The sequence below is a fragment of the Hypanus sabinus genome, chromosome 15, assembly GCF_030144855.1.
Source record: "Hypanus sabinus isolate sHypSab1 chromosome 15, sHypSab1.hap1, whole genome shotgun sequence".
NCBI classification, from domain to species: domain Eukaryota; kingdom Metazoa; phylum Chordata; class Chondrichthyes; order Myliobatiformes; family Dasyatidae; genus Hypanus; species Hypanus sabinus.
This window is the reverse complement of record NC_082720.1, coordinates 22359947-22383403: the sequence shown is the minus strand read 5'-3', so window position 1 is coordinate 22383403 and position 23457 is coordinate 22359947. Positions and strand designations below refer to the sequence as shown.

Here is a 23457-nt window from a genome sequence, read left to right as displayed (position 1 = left end):
AACTGACAAAAGTAGGTCCAACAGTAACTTGTAGTTCTAACAAGTGAAAAAAAATTGTCAAAAAGGAATATAGCAAATAGCATCAAACTTCTGAAATTTCAGTAAATGTAACTTTTATTCTCTGACTGCATTTTCACCATGTACAAATACATAAGATCTATGTTATTTTGGTTGTTTCACAGGACAGCCTTGCTTATGAACAGTTATTTAACCACAGAACACATCCCTCACTATGGAACATGATTTGGTTTAATGTATTTCTGGTAGACATCAAAATGAAAAAAATAATAAACAGGCTTGCCACCAAAGATCAGTTGGCCTTTAAAACAGGCCTTAAAGGCAGGGTGTAAAATTTGACTACAGAGCCATACAGTCACAATAAAGCAACAATTAAATGTATATTGAGCTTTAATTATTGTACAGCCAGAACAATAGAGCAAGTTGTGCAGACAATACAGCTCAAAAACACTGCATTCCAACAGGCAGTACTTCAGGTTGTTAAATGACCTTATTAGTCTACGATATCCAGCACATTAAGTCCAGTGCAATTTATTTTATAATCAATTAATGGGCTATTTGAACAGCGTAGGTTGTTGATCCATAGATAATGACAAATCCTATTTCATTTAATAATGCCCTCATAATTACTTCGCCCCCTTCTATCCTAAGTTCTATATAATTCCAAGTGTAACAGAAGTGAATTATACAATGTAACCCTGTAAAGATAAAACTTATGGAACAGTACTATTTATTAGATTTCCACTACAGTATATTCAAATGGCCAAAATAGTTTTAACAATCACAGCCAAGATGTTAAATCAAACAGTAATTTATACTTGAGTTGGCTCCCAATATTTTCAATGACTGATCTGATAATGTCTCAAGCTTCTATGGCATTATGCAATTCCTCTTCAGTGAGGCTAAATGTACAACTGTGGCTTTTTGCTTGTAACTAGTGCTTTAAAATCTTCAGACAGCAGCTACCAACATCTCAAGAGATGTTATGAGCAGTCAATGCACCAGTTCTAGTCAAAGGCAGGAAAGTTAGAAATTGTTTACTTAAAACTGAAATTTGCATATTACAAATTCCAGTAATACTGACCAGATATTCCCCATTATACAAATAATCCTCATTACAGTTCATCAAAATTCATAAATACTTTTAAGTATTTCAGCTTCCCATAGTAATTACTTTTCAAGTCACTGAATTACATTAAGATTATCTGCAGTCTATGACAGTATCTTGCAGTAAAATCACTTGGCTACCACTGGAAGTGTTGCAATTTATTCTTGTTCACAACTTTGAAAGAAAGCACAATATGCCTAAAACTAAAGCTATCTCAAATTCAACTCCATACAATGCTAGATATCAATCAGATAGAGGTTTTCTCCATTCCTTTCTCTTTGCTACTTTCTTTGTTTGGGTGCAAAACTATGAATGCTCTCTTTGAAAACTTGTCCATTCTTTAAAAAGCCACTTAAAAATGTCCCCTCTCTCTCTCTCAAACACACAAAACATACCTTATAGCATGCATCAATGGATAGTGATCAGGGCAAGGGCGTTGGCTATTGCCCATTCAAATCTAAATGTTCTAGTTTTTTAAAAACAAATTAAGTTTCATCATTTTAAAAAAAGTCAATTAGGCAGAATTCATGTGAACAGCTGAGCAAAACATCTTATAATAGTTTGCACGAGTCAAATAAAAGCAAATATAATCTGCATTTAATCCACTCATAATTAATGATGAGACAGTAAATGTGTTTTTTTTATAAAATATAACAATCCTATTCCAAAATAGCATCTGCAATATCACCAAAAGTAATATTATACTAATATATTCATAACTTTATGTTCAATTAAAAACCTGTTCAGCGATAGCCAAAAGCTGATGTTGCCTTTCCCCCATTCCACGATTTATACTCTAGTGAATTCCCTTAAAGGCAAAATATATATTTCAACTTCAATTAAACTTGTGAAACTCAATTTTGCTTCAAATAGTTGACTATCCTCACCATATGGATCATATTCATAAAAGCTTCTGAACCAAATGCAAATAGTTCAAACATTTTAAAATTTCATGTTTGCAAAAAACTGATAATGCGAGTTTGGGATGAGCTTGACCTAACAAATCAGTTGGCAGAGTTCCTGAAATGATTTTTTTTTTGCTTTCATTTGATATACAACAAATAGGAAATTGCAGGTCTCAGAGGCAACACACCCAAAATGCTGGAGGAACTCAGCAGGTCAAGCAGCATCTATGGAAAAAAGAGGTACAATCGACATTTCGGGCAGGTTCTGCTAAAGGGTCTTGGCCCAGAATGTCGACTGTACTTTTTCCATAGATGCTGCCTGGCCTGCTGAGTTCCTCCAGCATTTTGTGTGTATTGCTTGAATTTCAACATCTGCAGATTTTCTCATTTGAAATCTCAGGAGTGGTGGCTTGCACCATTGTGAAACTAGGCACAACTCAAAAAAAATCACTTACAGTACCGATTGTAGTACAAAATCCTGTCAACTAATTTAATTTATAATCTGTTAGTCTTTCACAACATTGGACCACTAACAAAGCAACATTAAGTAAATATTTAGATGTGAACTAATCCATATGATCTTTGAATTCATGAAACCAATAATAAACTATGTATCAGACTTATTAAAATAGATCATCCCATGTCTATGCAGTTTAATAATCACATTATTTCAAAAAGTCTTGTCCTTGACATTTAGCTTATTACACTCCATAAAAGGTTGGCATCACAATGTTAAAGTATTTATTTAAAAAGAAAATCCATTCATTTTAGTTAAATTTTTGTTCCTGTTACTCAGACATCTCACAGAGTGCTTTGTGCCCATAAAACTAAGAGCATCTTAATTTCACTAATGCAGAAACAAAACATTTCATTAGAAGTGCCTACTCTCTTACTAGAATAACAGGTGATTAGATTCTTAGGTTGATATTTGTATGTGAATTAGAAATATGGCATATATATTTCGATACCTCAAGTTTGCTTAGGGTAAAAGTAACTTGTGGTGGGGGGGAAGAGGATCTATTTTCAGTTATTAATTACAATATATTTACCTCATATCTTTGGATTCTAATGGTTATCACCAGAGCATCTTACAGGAAGCCATGGTGGTGCCAATGCTAATGTATGAAAAGCTTGATGGCATGATGAGAAATGAATAGAGTTGGTATTCTGGGAGGAAGAATCAAACAAATTTTTTTTTGCTAAAATGATCGTGTGTACTCCATCAGATTCTGATTAATGTAAAATCTACCTTCACAGTAGATTTTAAATCTGCCAAAATAATACTAAGATATAAATACATTGGTTCTCTGTAAACTCTATAAACTATAATGTTCCTTTTAATTGCATCTTTAATAGATCTCATGGAAACCATCTTTTCCATTATTATATTTTCATTTATTATTCTTCCCCATAACTGCCTAAAGTGATTGACCTTGTTATTTGGAAAGCCATTGAAAGCAAAAACATAATAATGCTTATTCACTGTAAATAAAATTTTGCGTAGCTATGTTATTAACTCTGTACTTCACTAACCTACACTAGCATTTTGAAAATAAATTACAATTGTTCAATTCCTGTTTTAAACCTGCTCAAACTCATTGAGCATACAACTGTAACATTCCCTCTTTTCAAAATAGAAAGGAAATTCTATCATGTGAACTATGTTTTATTTTACCTTTCAGAGTCAAATGCAACTGTACATTAAGATGCACTTCCACGTGAAACTGACAATGTTAATTTCTTGATTTCTCTATTTCTGAGAAAGAAATTAGAACAGGGAGGACCAAATTGATTTTCATTTGACTGTCACCTAGGAGCTCAAGCATTGAATCAAGGTGGTTCAGTGCACTGAAGGAAATAGGAGCATCATTTTATATAAACAATGTTCTATTATTGGATTAGGAAGTCTCAAAGTACCCCCTTTCCCTGAGTTAAAAGAATGCTGGATTCTCTTTTTTTTGCAGCTTCTGTTGCAAATGGCTGTGTGAGAATATCAATTCAGAACAGGAACAGAGAAGGACTCCACTTAGTGTGCTTACAAATATTGGAATGTCAGGTTTAATAGTGAATAATAATTACTTGCATAAATAAAAATAAATTGGAGGAACTGTCTCCAACAGTGAGGATATTATAACACTTAGGAAGTATGAAAGTTTAAAGCACTAAGAAAAAAAAGCAATAAATAATAAGACCAACTGGATAGTGAAAATGTGAAAGTTAGTGAATGGGACATCTCAGTGTAAATGGGAATGAACTCGAAAACAAAAAGCCAAATATTGCAGGTGCAAACTTAAAATTACACATCGGAACGGCTAACTCAGGCAGCAACTGAAGAAAGGAATGCAGAATATTTTTGTTTGAATACTTCTCATCATAATTGATTTAAGGCCAACACTAAATTAGTTTGCACGAGTGAATCTGCAGATGCTGGAAATAAATAAAAACACAAAATGCTGGCAGGACTCAGCAGGCCAGACATCATCTATGGGCGGAGGTAGTGAAGACGTTTTGGGACAACACTTCGTCACTACCTCCTCCCATACTCTCCTGATGAAGAGTTTCGGCCCGAAACGTCGTCACTATCTCCTCCCATAGATGCTGTCTGGCCTGCTGAGTTCTTCCAGCATTTTGTGACTAAATTAGTTTGTCTCAGTTGTCCTATATTCACACAATGGTCATTCCCAACCAAGAAGCGGGTACTGGCAGTGTTGTTTTTAATGCAAGGCGTTAATATCCAAGTCTTATCCTAATCTTAATATACCCTCACTTTTCAGTAACCAGAATCTAGAACCCTGAATAAAATTTACTTGCCCTCTTCTGAGGAAGCACTCTTTAATTGCACTTTTCTGTTGCAATCAATAGACCCAGTGTAGACAAAAGAATAAACTACGTCATACAGTATATACTGCAATTGTCATACTTGATATATCCTTTACACATTATAAGCAAGAACTGTTTTGCAGACTTAATAAAATTGAAGAAACATAGGGGGAGAAAATCCTTGATTTAAGCATCATTTACATAAAGATGATGCACAAGTACATCTAAATCACATGAACATTTATTGACAAGTGTAGCAATGTTTTAAAATTATGTCATCTTTTTAAGACCCCTGGTGTATGGATCCAGATTACCTGCTTTAAATAATTGCAATATAATTGATTATAATTTTTCTTTTCTATACAAGATTCCTGTTAATATTTGCCTAATAAATTCAAATTATTACTAACACTGAGAGACTCAAACATATTATGTATAATAGTTTTAGCATTCAGTGCTTAAGGCGGCCAAAAGAGATTTGATTCAGTTCAGTATGAAAATGCTAATACATCTTAAGAAATGACAATTCAGACAGTACAAAGTTCACAATTCCATTAACAAAGAACTAAATTATTTTCCACTAATAATATTACCATGAAATGGGTTTCAAAATATAAATGGAACTTCCAATGTATAAAAATTACAGGTTTCCAACTGTTTCTCAGATAGCCAACATAACCAGAATCAGTCCTTAAGCCATTTAAATGGAAATCAATCCATTGGTTACATATAGAAATAACATTTCAAGGGGGTTCTCTTGCTTACAATTTGTTGTCTTTACTTTCCATTTCAGTGTAGCTATTTAGGTCTCGGACAAAGAACTGTTAATTATTAACATGAATTACACTATTTGGCTGAAATAATGGCATTACATAATTATCTGGGATACCAATCAACATACAGATAAGCCACTTGGATCTTTAGAGAGTCACTGCATGATGTATTTGAACAAGGTGCAACAGTATATCCCAACTTAAACACTGAAATTTATAACATCATGTCATCAAATAGCTTGGGGTGCAGTTGACGTATAGGCTTTTTAAAAATATGTACATATTATATGTAATCATTGCCTCAAAGTTCTTTACTATTTCCTTAACAAAGGTTTAATTGGATACAATGAAGGAAAGGGAATGCATTTGGAGGCTGTCATGAAAATAGCTCCATATGAATAGTAACATTTAAGCCTTTTTGATTGGTCAGTTGAAAGCTTGTCAATAGAGAAACTACTTAAAATGAAGGGGGAGAAACAAGCACCTGTTCTCTTCCATCTGACAATGACCAGTCATTGAATGAATTGTATATTTCAGAACATCAAAGTTTGGTTTTGATTTATTGCATCAGCTGCCATGGTGTCTTACCACTACCACAGCAGCTGGTATCTCTTAATAAGAATTTATGGGTCAACTCTAGCAGTAGTTTTCATAAAGGGTTCTTTTGGAACATAAACCCTTTGTTAAATATTGGAGTAGTGGCAACTTCATTGCATACAAATTTTTACAATAAGAGCTGAATTGGGATAAAAATTTTATCCATCTTTATAAACTTGTGGTTTTTGCTTGATTTCAATTTACATGAGGCTCATGATTATCACCACAATTTGTCAGGCAATTTATGGATTAAATCATGGAAACAGGGTTTCTTTAGAAAGGAATTAATAAGACAAAGTGTTTTGACAAAATATTCCATTGCTTCTTGTTGGCTGTGGATTCGAGATCAATGTGTAATTGTGGCATTTGTAATTAAATTTAAGTGATAACCAAAGCAGAAAGTATACAATATTAATGACAGAAACTTCTTAAAAGAACTGATGAGCAATATCACTTTTGGAACTAAAGTACATCTCCAAATTGATCTGGGTTCAAAATTTAGAACATCTTAACTTAAATTTTTAATTGGCATCTTTAATGCAAGATAGTTTGCAACTATTATTTGGTGAGTAATTTCACTATTCCCCAATGCTAACTAATATATCCAAGAGAAATGTAGAAAAGCTATAAAGAAATACTCAGGACAATACCAAACACTAGGGGCAAGCATTTCACTGGTAGAATATATAAAGCTTATTTTAGTTGGGTGACCATTCTTCCAGTCAAGACCATCCGTAACATATAACATCCAACTGTCTTTGAAGGATGCTCATAAGAAAAAAAAAGAATTACAATTACTGCTGCACTGAGGACTGAATGCTAAATTATTTCCTTGAGCTTTAATAAAAACCTGAACACATATCCACCAATAAACAAGCCATTTTGCATTTGGACTAATTTAAGTACAGTGGAAATTATTAGTTACTGTTGTATTCATCAGAAAGTGCCAAGGAATGTGACATTTCCTATACTGGGGAGCATGCACTGATGATTTCCTGGTCGAGTTGATTAGTTGCAGAATAGCTGTTGCAATATCCGATATCCTACAGTTCAAAACTCAGGAATATTTATTTCATCACTATAACATTATTTTTAATCTTAGCCTCAAAGTAACAGACACCTTGTGCTGTATAAAGGTATGGGGAATAATAAGTCAGAGTACAAATGAGATATCCAAAGCTCAACCCATGTAAGCTGTATAACATTCAGTTGGTAGAAAAGATATTCATCCTTCAGACTAGAAAACATTTGAAATTTACTTTCAAAGGCATCTAATCCACTACATTATGTCATTAGCTTACTCTAATTTACAGGGTTAGCATGAGCACTGACTTGTGGAATGGTTAAATCTCAGGACTATGTCTCTCATGTCCAGAGACAATTCCTGATAATTAAATGTTCTGCAGGGAGGTAAATTAATGTAATAGCAATCATGTACGCATTCCCGCACTCCTGAGAATCAGTCTCCTTAGGATTGTGGAAATTTAGAATAAATACAAGTTTACACAATGCTGCAAAATATGAAAGACAAACTATTATTTTGAACGACCTTATGATTTACAATCAAAATATCTAATTGCACAGCAATTTCAAATGAAAAAGCAAGACCAGTCAAAAGTTTGAATGGCATTCACGTTCACTTAGGAAAGACTGCTCAACAAACAAAATGATTTTGACTTGGAACTGCTCTTAATACCCAATTTTTTTTTTTATTAGCAATTTAGATATATTTCCTTTTGTTAAAGGGATACTGGCAATTTTTTCCCAACTTTGTATCTTACTTCCAGGAGAAGAAGCATGTGAATAGAACGTAGCTATATTTTCATAAAATATGAACTTCTTTAAATACTGAATCATCTTAATCTAAATTTTTAAATAAAGTTCAAAAAAAAGAATTAAGTTGCTGTTGGATACTTTAAAACTTAACACTTCAAAATGCTGACAGCAAAATTCTCCAGTTACATCTGCCTTCACCATCGACTGCCTAGGTTGACTGAAGTTGGCAGAGACACCACATCTCAGTAAAATACACCAGACATTTAGCATGAAACTGGCAAAGAAATATCACCTCAGCAAACAGGTGATGTTATTTGAACACCAAGGCTGTGATTTTTGTCAGCATGTTGTAGCTCAGCTAAACTTTCCACCAATGCTTAAAAAAATAACTTCTGCTTTAATATTTATTTTGTAAATGTATGCTCACAATGAGGACCAAACACACTCATACAATTTTCTTGGTTTTTTTTGTTACACTGAGGCTTGGTATTATCCAGGGAAAATTCAAAACAGTATACCCAACTTTATTGTTCCATCAGCAATAAGTTCAATTCAGTGAGCAATATGATCAAGATTTAGTGCTGGATTCAGAGACAATTTAAACTTGGATCTTGATTGGTAAATGCTAATTCTGCACAGGTTGAAATAGAACTTTGCTTCCTGCATCTAAGCTAGTTTCATGACTACTTTCCAGAATAGATTGGACAAAGTTCTAAACCCTTGTTCTGAACAAGACATGGAGAATTTCGTTCTTCTGAAATGAAATAGATTTGAACTTGATTCTTGAAGTGAAATAAAAATGCCCCCTAACTTTGTACCATCCACTTCCCGGGCAACAAACTTGAGTGACAGATAATGATTTTCATTTATCAATTTAAATGAAGTGTTACTATGATGTCATTGTTGAACAAGTGCTAGGAGAAAGCAGATTTAATCAATTAATCAAATTTACTAGTCCACAAGATGCATTGATTACAGCACATGGCAACTACTGCTTTCAGTGATCACCTACTTCTAGGTATGGAACTAGAATAAGCATACAATTCAAAAACATGCTAGATGAATTTCCTGATCCTATGTTAAGTGAGCATTATAGTACATCACATTAAAAAGCTACACATAACTAGGTTCACTGGGGTCAAAAAAATAACTGGCCTTGCTGTTGGTTTAACCAAAATTCTTGTTTGACCTGAGTATGCCCGTTTTATGTCCCAGGTATAAATCCAAGTATAATTGTTCTGAGGATATTAGGAAGGTGAACATGTGGTTTAATTTTACATTGTCCAAGTTCATTTAACTCAGTACAAGTAACCTATAGCTAATGGAATTATGCATCTTGCATCTGCCAACTAAACTGACTCCATCCATATGTGTACACTGGCACAAATGCACACTCCAGCAAGAAGGACTGCATAAATGGGTACTCCATTCACCGAACATACAGTGATTCTGATGACTGTAAAGTCTGTAATAGATGGCTGTTAGGTGGTGGCATAATCTCTCTAATTTCTCCTGGTTCCAAAGGAACTGGGCCACATGGATCATGTTCATTACAGCTAAGTCGGCCATCTAGTTTGGAGATGAATAGTGCTCCGTCCCTATGATCCGTGCAGAAAGAACTGGGGCACAGCTCACAGAAAGAAACTGCCTCTTTCCCACACACGTCGCACTGATGCCACGGACATTCCCATTTACCTAATAACAAAACAGGAGAAGTGATCAGAAATTTTGTGTAGGCAGGAATATATGTCTACATAATGTGCACCAAAAGCACTAGAAATCATACAATAATAGAAATTGCTTTCTCCCCCACCCCTCGCTTCCTCACAAACTGACACAAGGATAATCTGTAAAACTTGTCATAACAATAATAAGCTAACTTAACTCACCAGCAGTCATCGCATCAAAAAATCAACCAATTTATGCACTTCACTACTTTACTCAACTTTAAAAATTAAAAAAAAAACTGCTACATCCAAATTAAAGCCACTGTCTCTAAGGAAACAGCATTTTCTTAGACTGACATTTTCAGTCAAGGATTCTAATTCATTATGTTATGTGCATCAAACAGGAATAAAAGTGAAAAATTTAATTTTCTGGCTTCTGGAAGGTCAAATTTGATCTACATAATAAGGAACCTGTTGTTGTTGTGGGAGGTAAGCTCTTAATTCAGTGACAATCCAAGGAGGAATTTAAATGCAGAATTAGTAAAAGCCTATAAGACTAATGATGTGAGAGCATTTAAGTTTAAAGAGCAAATCACAGTTTAGCACTTAAGTAATTTTATTTTAAGAGATTGGTTACATTTAGATGTTCAATCTGATCAAACTCTGGACCAGTTACTCTTTTTCCTTCACTGCATTTATAAATAATTGATTTGCAGATATTAAGCAGGTGTTGATGTGGTTCAATATCCTGATATGGATTCAGGAAGATAAAGAAAGACAAGGCCAAGCCAGGATAGAGAAAAGCGGGAAAATTAGGTAGTTAGTCTTTTTGAATGAATGAATGAATGAATGAATGAATGAAATTAATTCATCAATCTATTTATTTAGGTCAGTACAAACATAACAAAAAGCATCATTTACAATGATGATTTCATAATGATAATTTCATAGGCCAAAATTACAACAAAAAGCATAGATATTCTTTGAAACAGACCAAAAGGGTGTAGGCTGAAGCTACAGCTTATTACGCCTGCACTTCTTACTTATACAACATATTTGATGACAATCATCACATCAAAAACAAAGAATTTCATATAATCTTTTAACACAAAATCCAATTCCAAACATCATTTATTTACATTGCTCCCATTCATTTTAAATCATGTATATTTGTTCATTAAATAATTTTTTAAACTTAAGTGCAGTGTATGTTTAAATTCTTACAACTGTTCCATAGATTCACCCCTCTGACTGAAATACAATGATTTTTTACATTTGTTCTTGTCCTTTGTTTTTGAAATATACATGTTCTTCTCAAATCATGTTGACTTTCTCTCATTTTAAACAACATTTGGATACTCTGTGGTAGCTGTTTCTTTTACTATTTCTATAGCAAAACATACTGCTTAGACAATACAAATAAAAATCCAGAATATTAGAAGATAGGAAAATTAAAAGATGAGAAAAGAAAGATGTGATTGAGTTTTAAGAGATAACACCAGCATATCGTGGAAATTAGAGCATTACAAAATAAATATGTTCATCAATTTATAAAAGGGTTGCATCCCTGGAAAACATTTAAGCAAAAATTCTTCAATTGAGAAGGCTGGATGAAATCCAGTGTGAGAACAGTATACTACTTTGAAAGCGAGAAATTTTGTAATGGCTTTGCAAATCAATACTCTCTAAATAATTTTTAGTATTTTGATCTAACTTGATGAATTCCCATATTTAAAATAGCCAAGATTGTTCAGCTCCCATGGATAAGCAAATTTAGGCATTTACTTCCATCAGTAGAGAAAAACACAAAAGTTCAACAATAACAGGTGAGTAAGTTACCATTTATGGAATTACAAATAAAGATTGTCACAACATGAGGATAAAATTCAGCAACTATTAGGAATGAATTACTTAATTTTTTTGCATGGAGAGACCCATTTCAGATTAGAGCAGAGAAGATAACCCATATGACAAACTGGCTATATAGATGTTACAGCAGAATGGTAACAAATCATATCTGACACCACTTGCAAAATTGTACCACACTTTTCAGACCTCAAAGTAGGCGTCATTGAAAAGCTAAGGTTTATTTTGGCATCAAAGAGATAGATTCCATCTGGACCATTGTCGGGGTCCCTGTTGTAAAGTTCTTCCTCCGGGTTGATGTCTTTGTTATTACTTCACCAATGATGTTCTGAGTACCTACTCCACCAAGTTCAATCATACCTACACCAACAATGAATCTGTATGATCACTTCCAACCCTCTAACATAGTTTCTGAGATTCTCCTGCACTCCCTCTCTCATATTGGGTCTGCAATTCTGAATGTATCAGACTCCAGTCTGGTAGTGATACATTTTCTTTACATGACAACAAAATTGACGTTTCACTGTAATCAAATTTGATTAGCAACACCTACAATTGGAGAGTAAGGGTCAATCTAAGTGGATCCATAAGACCATAAGACATAGGAACAGAATTAGGCCATTCAGCCCATTGAATCTGCTCCACCATTTGATCATGGCTGATCCCTGATCCCATTCAACCCTATACACTTGCCGTCTCACCGCATCCCTTAATGCCCCGACCAATCGGGAATCTATCAACTTCCGCTTTAAATATACGCGTGGAATTGGCCTCAACCGCAGTCTGTGGCAGAGCATTCCACAGATTCACCACTTTTTGGCTAAAATAATTACTCTTTACTTCTGTTCTAAAAGGTCACCCCTCAATTCTGAGGCTGTGCCCTCTAGTTCTGGATACACCCATCAGAGGAAACATCCTCTTCACAACCACCTTATCTAGTCCTTTCAATATTTGGTAGGTTTCAATGATATCCCCATGCATTCTTCTAAATTCCAGTGAGTATAAGCCCATAGCTACCAAACACTTCTTATATGTTAACCACTTGATTCCTGGAATCATCCTTGTGAACCTTCTCTGGACTCTCTCCAATGACAATGCATCCTTTCTGGGATAAGGGGCCCAAAACTGTTAACAATACTCCAAGTTTGGCCCGACTGGTGTCTTATAAAGCTTCAGTATCATCTCCTTGTTTTTATATTCTACCTCCTGAGAGTCTTGCACAAAGATTCCGAAGTCCCTTTGCATCTCTTGGCTCCATGCTTCCCCCCCACCTTTGCAGAAACCTCATTCAAACACAAGTAACTATTATTTAGTAATAAACCCCAAGATCACTAATGGTGCAGCTAAGGAATAAGCACAAGGTATGAATCGGAGGACCATAAATATGCCAGGGTTGTTACAGAGATCAGCTTAAGTTCACAGAAAGATTTGAGCAAAGTGATGCTTTCAAATTTTACTTAAAGTTATAAGAGGCAAGAATTTTCCAATGGGACATTAAATTCAAGTGTTTCGAAAGTACAGTATCTAATTACTCAGAAATCTGAAGGTCTGGTGACTGGCTCACCAGGCTATGTTTATATTACCTCCTTTCCACTGCCTGATTATAATTATTGTAATTATAATGCATTATTTATAATAATGTTAACACTTGAATTCACATCTAAAAATGTGAATTCAAAGCGTGTTAGTGTAATCTATTAAATTTGTCGTTTGGCAGCAAAGTCTAGAGTATGCTGGATTCGTGGAATTTTAATGTACTGGTATTTTATTTAAAATTGCAAATAATTTCAATTAATTACTTTTAATCCTATCCTATGATTAATTATTGACTACTGAGTAGCAGCTTTATTTTTCATCTTTCGTGCAAAGTGGAGAGATGTGTTCAGTCACTCACCAGCAGGGCGCTTACTCAAGACCAGACAATCTGCATGGTACACCTTAGGACATCCAGGCTTCTTGCAGATGACCAGTTGCCCACCATCTCCACAACGGAAACATTCTTCCTCATGATCTCTCACTATTTCAGACTGCTGTTTGCGCTTTCTTGGAGGCATTTGCCTTTTCTTTACCTTCTTTTCATCTGCGGAGCTTGGTATATTCTAATCAGGTAAAAAGATGGGCAAGTTATTAAAAACATTGAGTCAGAAGTTTTTCCCAGAAACTCATTAGCTTCATTATAGAAATAGTAATTATTTTTACTAAATCAACTTATCTCAGGTAATTAATGACAAAAACAATAATTCAACATTCTAAGTACATTTTATGGGTAAATGTTTCATACACTCAGTGAACACTTTATTAGGTACAACACACCTTATTGTTAATATCCAATCAACCAATCCTGTGGCAGCAACATAATGCATAAAAGCATGGGGATATGGTCAAGAGATTTGGTTGTTGTTCAGAGGAAACATCAAAATGGGGAAGAAATACGACTGTGACTGTGGAATGATTGTTGATGCCAGATGGGTGGTTTAGGCACCTGAGGAACTGATCTGGGATTTTCCACACAAGTCTCTAGAGTTTATAGAGAATGCTACAAAAGAAAGGCAACAGTAACTCAAATGGCCACTTTACAACAATACTATGCAGAAAAGCATCTTGAAATGTACAGCAAAGTCAATCCTTGAAGTGGATGAGCTACAACAGCATATACTCAGTGGCCACTTTATTAGGTACAGGAGGCACCTAATAAAGGCCACTGAGTACATGTCAGAAGTGCAGGTCATGATACTTGCTCTGAATATCATGGAGGTTCAACCCTTCAAAAAGGGTCTTTACCAAAGTAACCTGACAGAAGCAAATAGATAGTACAGTTGCTATTTAAGATAGAGCAGGAAGGAAATGAGTAACTTCCCTTTTCACTACTCATAATCACCACCTTTGTTCATAAAATATATGATAAGAGTATGAAGCTATATACAAAGGAGTCACAAGGATTTGAAGACTAGAGTGAGAAGGTCATGGAAGTGTTGACCTCCAGGATTTAATTGGAGCAATTCAGGCAAGTTACCATGACTTCAATGATAGGACAGATCCAGCACTTAAATCTACCCTCCAAATACAAGGCCTCCTGTTCCAGCACTCTGTGACATACCCTTCCTTCTTGAACTCCCCCCCCCCCCGCAACCCAACACCCCATAACCATCACCTCATCCACACCAACACAATACATCCACACAACCATATATATTGAACTATTGAGATACAGCGCAGAACAGGCCCTTCTGGCTCACCAAGCCGCGCTCCAACTCACCTAGCCTAATCACAGGACAATTTTTAATGACCGATTAATTAACCTACCCACCAGTATGTTTTTGCACTGTGGGAGGAAAATGAAGCACCCAGGGGAAACTCATGCTCACAGAGGAAAAATGTACAAACTTTCTCACAGACAGCACAGGAGATGGACTCCATATTGTAATTCCCCCAACTGTAATAGATTTGTACTAACCGCTATGCTACCATGGTGCCTCAAATGCAGAGTTTCTCACTCATAACAAATACAAATATGTAGTTTTATGAATTTAGCAATGTCATTAGTTAATTACAATGACAGCAGTGAATTATTTCCTATGTATTTCAGACTAATGGTTTCAGTAAACATGGACCAATGAGAGAAGAAAGATCCTTCTATGCTCAGTGCCTGAAGGCTGAAGGGCAAGGTTTTCTCCCTCCTTAGTCAATGTGCAACCCAAGTGAAAGGTGAGGCTGAACACAGGACACTGCAAATCTACACAGTTAACACATGTTTATATCAGAATCAGAATCAGACCTTAATCGCCAAGTCCCTGTGCCATACAAGGAATACAAGGAATTTACTTCCGGCAGATGTTGTCTCTCTGTTCATAACAATAATAATGATAAATATAAATGAAAATATAGATTATACACACAAGTAGTGCAATCCAAGTAATAGTTAGCCGACAGTTAACCGACATATTACCTCTATTCACCCATCTATCCCATAATAAAATCTTTGTTCACTTTTGACACGCACTTACACTGTTGAATTTCCTAAGGAGTACCAGACACACACCTTTTAAATATGCTTGCCTTCATTGCAAGTGATCATGTCAGATCATATTAATTTCATATTAGTCCTAACAACCTCCCCACTATAAATCCCCTTAACTTTACTCCCCAATCCAAATGTATTGGGTCTGACACCTGGAGTAATATAGTCAAGCGCCCCTTGGCCCTCCACACTAATCCCAATCTTTTCGTCCACCTAATTTATTCTATTTGCCTGTATCCAGATTGTATCCTTCTATAGCGATATGAAGCAAGATGAATAAAGGACAGGTGGGGACTACATGGTTCCGGAATATTAAGTGTGTAGTACAGAAAGGTGAGGCGGAACAAGTGATAAGGAGGACAGATGTACAGAGGGATGGTCTGACGGAACATGGAGTTAAATGTGCAGAAAGAATAAGTAAATTTAGGAAGGACAACAAAATTCTAGGGGCGTATAGCCCAATGGGAGTTCGGGGAGCTGGGTTAAGCACAATAGGCAGAGATTCAAACAGAGAGAGGAGAAATGGGCTAAAAATTCTATATCTGAATGCACTAAGTGTCAGAAATAAGGCGGATGAGCTTGAAGCTCAAGTGCGAATGGGTAACTATGATGTTGTTGGGATAACGGAGACATGGCTGCAGGGAGATCAGACCTGGGAAATGAATGTACAAGGGTATACGTGCTATCGTAGGGACAGAAATGTGGGCAGAGGGGGTGGGGTGACCCTGTTGCTGAGGAATGAGATTCAGTCCTTTGCAAGGGGGGACATAGGATCAGGAGAAGTGGAGTCTGTGTGGATAGAACTGAGGAACAGTAAGGGCAAAAGGACCCCAATGGGTGTTGTCTATAGGCCACCAAACAGTAGCATGGATATTGAGTGCAAGTTGAATAGGGAGTTAACATTGGCATGTGGCAAAGGTAATGTTGCAGTAGTTATGGGGGATTTCTACATACAGGTGAACTGGGAGAATCAGGTTGGTGCTGGACCCCAGGATAGGGAGTTTGTAGAGTGCCTAAAGGGATGCATTCTTGGAACAGCTTGTACGAGAGCCGACCAGGGACAAGGCTATTCTGGATTTAGTGTTATGTAATGAACAGGATTTGATAAGCGATCTTGAAGTAAAGGAGCCATTAGGAGGTAGTGATCATAATATGATAAGTTTTTATCTGCAATTTGAGAAGGATAAGGGCAGCTCGGAGGTGTCAGTGTTGCAGTTGAACAAAGCAGACTATGGAGCCATGAGGGAGGAGCTGGCCAAAGCTAAATGGACGGATATCCTAGCAGAAAAGACAGTGGAACAGCAATGGCAGGTATTCTTGGGAATAATGCACAAGGTGCAAAATCAGTTCATCCCCCGGAGAAGGAAGAATTCAAAGGGGGAAAAGGGGTCACAGTGGTTGACAAAGGAAGTCAGAGATTGCATAGCATTAAAAAAAAAGGAAGTATGACAGAGCTAAGGTGAGTGGGAGGACAGATGATTGGGAAATTTTTAAGGAACAACAGAACTTAAATAAAAAGGCAATACGGGGAGAAAAAATGAGGTACAAACGCAAGCTAGCCAGCAATATAAAGGAGGATAGCAAAAGCTTTTTTTTTTATTAAGGTATGTGAAGAGAAGGAAGATAGTTAAGAACAATGTTGGGCCCTTGAAGAATGAATTGGGTGAAATTATTATGGGAAACAGAAATGGCAGAGGAATTTAATAAGTACTTTAGATCCATCTTCACTAAGGAAGACACAAGCAATCTCCCAGATGTATGGATGGGCCAAGGACATAGGGTAACAGAGGAAATGAAACAGATTGACAATAGGAAGGAAACGGTGATGAGTAGACTGATGGGACTGAAGGCTGACAAATCCCCAGGTCCAGATTGTCTGCTTCCTAGGGTACTAAAGGAGGTGGCCCTGGAAATTGCGGATGCATTGGTAATCATTTTCCAATGTTCCTTAGATTCAGTATCAGTTCCTTAGGATTGGAGAATGGCTAATGTTATCCCACATTTTAAGAAAGGAGGGAGGGAGAAAACAGAGAACTATCGACCTGTCAGCCTAACATCAGTAGTGGGGAAGATGCTGGAGTCCATTATTAAAGATGAAATAGTGCCATATCTAGATAGCAGTGATAGGATTGGGCCGAGCCAGCATGGATTTACCAAGGGTAAATCATGCTTGACTAAACTATTGGAGTTTTTCGAGGATGTAACCAGGAAGTTAGACAAGGGAGATCCAGTGGATGTAGTGTACATTGATTTTCATAAGGTATTTGATAAAGTCCCACATAGGAGAATGGTGGGTAAAATCAAAGCTCATGGCATTGGGGGTAAGACATTGACATGGATAGAAAACTGGTTGGCAGATAGAAAGCAAAGGGTAGCGGTGAATGGGTGTTTCTCGGAATGGCAGGTGGTGACTAGTGGGGTGCCACAGGGCTCGGTATTGGGACCACAGCTGTTTATGATTTACGTCAACGATTTAGATGAAGGCATTGAGAATAACATCAGCAAATTTGCTGATGATACTAAGCTGGGTGGCAGTGTGACACGTGATGAGGATGTTAGGAGAATTCAGGATGACTTGGATAGGCTGGGTGAGTGGGCAGATACTTGGCAGATGACGTTTAATGTGAATAAGTGTGAGGTTATCCACTTTGGGAGTAAGAACAGGAAGGCAGATTATTATCTGAACGGTGTAAAGTTAGGTTAAGGGAGAAATATAAAGAGATCTAGGAGTCCTTCTTCATCAGTCACTGAAGGTGAATGAGCAAGTGCAACAGGCAGTGAAGAAGGCTAATGGAATGTTGGCCTTTATTACAAAGGGAATTGAGTACAAGAACAAGGAAATCCTCTTGCATTTGTACAGGGCCCTGGTGAGACCACACCTGGAGTATTGTGCACAGTTTTGGTCTCCAGGGTTAAGGAAGGACATCCTGGCTGTAGAGGAAGTGCAGCGTAGATTCACAAGGTTAATTCCTGGGATGTCAGGACTGTCTTACGCAGAGAGGTTAGAGAGACTGGGCTTGTACATGCTGGAATTAAGGAGATTGAGAGGGGAATCTGATTGCAACATAGAAGATTATTAAGGGATTGGACAAGATAGAGGCAGGAAATATGTTCCAGATGCTGAGAGAGTCCAGTACCAGAGGGCATGGTTTGAGAATAAGGGGTAGGTCATTTAGGACAGAGTTAAGGAAAAACTTCTTCTCCCAGAGAGTTGCGGGGGTCTGGAATGCACTGCCTCGGAAGGCAGTGGAGGCCAATTCTCTGGATGCTTTCAAGAAGGAGCTAGATAGGTATCTTATGGATAGGGGAATCAAGGGATATGGGGACAAGGCAGGAACCGGGTATTGATAGTAGATGATCAGCCATGATCTCAAAATGGCAGTGCAGGCTCGAAGGGCCAAATGGTCTACTTCTGCATCTATTGTCTATACTCTGAATATTCAAGAGCCTAGCTCAGACACTGGCACTAAAAGGCAAAAAAGATAACAGGTTGGACTTGTGCAGTGAGGGAAGAGGTGAAAGATATCTGGTGAGAGGGATTGCATCTGTGCTCTTCAGGAAGAATGAAACAAGGAATATGCTAAGGAGGCAGTAGGTACGTGTTTACAATGATGATGAATCTGTTGTTACACCTACCTGGTTAAATCCATTCTCCAAGTCGTGTCCTGGTCCAAATGCATCAATTCACACTTATCAAAGCTGAAATCCATTCGCTAATCCCTCTCTCACCTGGACAGGGTCAGTGGTGCTGTGAGGATTACATCCCTGGACTTCTCTAGTGCCTTTAACACCATCCAGCCCAGGATCTTAAGGCACAAACTAACGGAGATGGGAGTAGACTCACACATGGTGGCTTGGATAACGGACTACTTGACAGACAGACCTCAGTATGTGCGGTTGGGAGACTGTAGGTCTGACACGGTGGTCAGCAGCACAGGAGTGCCGCCGGGGACCGTGCTCTCTCCGGTCCTGTTCACCCTGTAAACATCAGACTTCCAATATAACTCGGAGTCCTGCCATGTGCAGAAGTTCACTGATGACACGGCCAGAGTGGGGTGTGTCAGGAATGGTCAGGAGGAAGACTATAGGAAACTGATACAGGACTTTGTGATATGGTGCAACTCAAACTACCTGCGTCTCAATATCACCAAGACCAAGGAGATGGTGGTGGACTTTAGGAGACCTAGGCCTCATATGGAGCCAGTGATCATTAATGGAGAATGTGTGGAGCAGGTTAAGACCTACAAGTATCTGGGAGTGCAGTTAGACGAGAAGCTAGACTGGACTGCCAACACAGATGCCCTGTGCAGGAAAGCACAGAGTCGACTGTACTTCCTCAGAAGGCTGGCGTCATTCAATGTTTGTAGTGAAATGCTGAAGATGTTCTATCGGTCAGTTGTGGAGAGCGCCCTCTTCTTTGTGGTGGCGTGCTGGGGAGGCAGCATTAAGAAGAGGGATGCCTCACGTCTTAATAAGCTGGTAAGGAAGGCGGGCTCTGTCGTGGGCACAGAACTGGAGAGTATGACATCGGTGGCAGAGCGGAGGGTGCTGAGTAGGCTACGGTCAATCATGGAAAACCCTGAACATCCTCTGCACAGCACCATCCAGGGACAGAGAAGCAGCTTCAGCGGCAGGTTGCTGTCAATGCAATGCTCCTCAGACAAGATGAAGAGATCATTACTCCCCAACGCCATTCGGCTCTACAATTTAACCACCAGGGGCAAGACATGTTAAAGTGCCGGGGTTAGGACTGAGCTTAAGTTACCATTCAATGAATAAAGTATCTATCTATCTATCTAATTCATCCCCCTAACTGATTGTGATCTTTTTCTGGTTCATTGTAACCTGCAAGGCTTCCTAATTTAGTATCATCAGGAAGCTTGCTAATCATACCCTGTACATTCATATCCAAATCATTTAGATACATAAATAAGTAACAAAAATTCCAACACCCACCCCTAGGGTACTCCACTAGTCACAGGCCTCCAATCAGAGAATTAGCTTTCAACCATCACCCTCTTCTTCCTATCATTGAGACAATTCTGAATCAACCTTGCTAGCTTCTACTGAATCCCATGTGCAGTTCAGCCCATCACGTAGGATCATGTCAATGTTCAGCATTCAATACCATCATCCTCTCAGTATTAATCAACAAGCTTCTAAACCTGGATTTCTGTACTTCTCAAAAGCAATCCTCAACTTTCTCATTGGGACACCATGGATAAGGAAGTTGAGAATCGCTCACTTACAATCAACAAAGGTGCATCACAAAAACGTGCGCTTAGCTCATTGCTCTACTCTCTCTATACTGTGTGGCTATGCACAGCTCAAACAGCCTCTGTAAATTTGCAGATGACATCACTGCTGTTCACAGAATCTCAGATGTCAACGAGGCTGTGTTCAGGAATGAGTCAGATCGACTAAAGGAGTGGTGTCGTAACAACAATAAGTATTCAATGCCAACAAAACCAAGGAGCTGACTAAATGGCTTCAGAAACAGGAAGTCAGGAGAACACATGCCAGTCCTCACTGAAAATTTTCTTCACTGAAATGTGTGAATTGCTTTAAATTAGTGGGTGCCAACATCTTGGAGGATCTGTCCATTACCCAACACAAAGCTACATGCAATCACGAAAAAGTTACTTAAAAGCAGCTCTACTTCATTAAGACGTACAAACAAGATGGATGAACTCAGCAGGTCGGGCCAGCATCTGCTGAAATGAGCAGTCAATGTTTTGGGCCGAGACACACTGACTGCTCATTTCAACAGGTGCTGCCCGACCTGCTGAATTCATCCAGCTTGTTTGTACGTGTTGATTTGACTACAGCATCTGCAGTGTACTTTGTGTCTACTTCATTAAGTGTTTGAGAAGATTTGGTATATCACCAAAAGTTTCTTGCAGCTTCTATAGCTGTACAGTGGAGAGTGTTCTGACTGATTGCATCACCACCAGGTATGGAGGCTCCAATGCACAGGATTGCAAAAGGCTGTATAAGTTTGTAGACGCAGACTGCTGGATCACAAACAGAACCCTTCCCATCATGGACGACCTATTTAAGAAGTGGTGCCTCAAGAAGGCAGCACGCATCACCAAGGACCATTGCTCACCATCTGGGGACTTAAACCGCTTTTTATTACTACCATCAGACAGGTGGTACAGGAGCTTGAAAGACCATAGTTAATGATTCAGGAACAGTCTTTTCCCTTCCAACATCTGATTTCTGAATGTTATTACTTTTGTTTTGCACTATTTATTTTGTACCTTATAGTAATTACTAATTAATATGTGAGAGAGGTAATAAACCCGATTCTAACTCCAATGGTAGATGGTTCCAGATATCACCCACTCAACGTGCAAAAAAACTGTCCTTTGAAACTCTTTCCTCTTATCTTGACACCGTAACCATGGAAAATACATTCTAGCTACCTACCCTGTCAATTAATATGTACTGTGCCTAGAAAAAGTATTCAATGCCCTTAGAAAAGTTCATGCTTTATTGTTTTACAGTATTGAATCAGTGGATTTAACTTAGCTTTTCTTAACACTGATCAACAGAAAAACTTTTTTGTGTCAAAGTGAAAACAGATCTCTACAATGTGACCTTACTTAATTACAAATATAAAACACAAAATAACTGCTTACTTAGGTATTCATTCCCCCCTCCCCTTAATATGATACACCAAATCATCACTGGTGCAGCCACCTTTTTGAAGTCACATAATTAGTTAAATAGAAATCAGCTGCGTACAGTCAAGGTGTTTCAATTGATTGTAGTAAAAATACACCTCTAGCTGGAAGATCCAACTGCTGATAAGTCAGTATCCTGGCAAAAACGACACCAGGAAGGCAAAAGAACACTCCCAGCAACTTCGCAAAAAGGTTATCAAAAAGCATCAGTCAGGAGTGGGATACAAGAAAATATCCAAGTCACTGAATATCCCTTGGAGTACAGTTAAATTAAAAATCAAGAAATGGAAACAGAAACATAGGAAACCTACAGCACAATACAGGCCCTTCGGCCCACAAAGTTGTGCGGAACATGTCCCTACCTTAGAAATTACTAGGGTTACCCTTAGCCCTCTATTTTTCTAAGCTCCATGTACCTATCCAAAAGTCTCTTAAAAGACCCTATCATATCTGCCTCCACCACCATTGCCGGCAGCCCATTCCACTAAAGAAACTGAGTGACCATGCAAAAGGGGACTAGTGAGGGAGGCCACCAAGAGACCCATGACAACTCTGGAGGAATCACAAGCTTCAATAGCTGAGATGGGAGAGACTGTGCATGCAACAACTGTTGTCTGGGTGCTTCACCTGTTCCAGCTCTACGGAAGACTGGCAATGAGAAGCCACTTGGAAAAAAAACACTCACATGAAATCTTGGCTAGACGTTGCCAGAAGGCATGTGGGAGACTCTGAAGTCAGCTGGAAGAAGGTTCTATGGTCTGATGAAACCAAATTTGAGCTTTTTGGCCATCAGTCTAAACGCTATGCTTAGTGTCAAACAAGCCAAACACCACATATAATCAAAAACAAATCATCCCTATTGTAAAGCTTGCTGGTGGCTGCATCATGCTGTGGGGATACTTCACCGCAGCAGGCCCTGGCAGGCTTGTGAAGATAGAGGGCAAAATGAATACAACAAAATGCAGAAGGAAAGTTAAAAGTCCTGGAGTGGCCAAGTCAGAGACCAGACCTCAATCCAATTGAGAATTTGTGGCTGGACTTGAAAAGGGCTGTTCACTCATGATCCCCATGTAGTGTGACAGAGCTTGAGCAGTTTTGTAAAGAATGGAGAAAAATGCCATATCCAGGTGTACAAAGCTGATAGAGACCTATCCACACAGACTCAAGGCTATAAATGCTCCCGAAGGTGTATCTCCTAAATATTGACTTGAAGGTGAGTA

The 23457-nt window shown here is 38.0% G+C and overlaps 1 protein-coding gene across 5 annotated transcripts in view; it reads right to left on the bottom strand.

The window, feature by feature from the left end:
- The window catches only part of LOC132405366 (histone-lysine N-methyltransferase NSD2-like), a 215892-nt gene continuing 192435 nt past the window's right edge, over positions 1 to 23457 (bottom strand). For 3 of the 5 annotated variants that reach the window (XM_059990116.1, XM_059990115.1, XM_059990114.1), the window contains 2 exons: positions 13425 to 13629; positions 2 to 9692 (listed from right to left, as the gene is read on the bottom strand). In XM_059990116.1, the coding sequence (XP_059846099.1) occupies positions 9427 to 9692; positions 13425 to 13629 (471 nt within the window). In that variant the 3' untranslated portion in view covers positions 2 to 9426. Of the gene's footprint in view, positions 9693 to 13424; positions 13630 to 23457 lie in introns of all 5 variants that reach the window. The other 2 variants (XM_059990117.1, XM_059990118.1) reach the window with 2 other exon arrangements.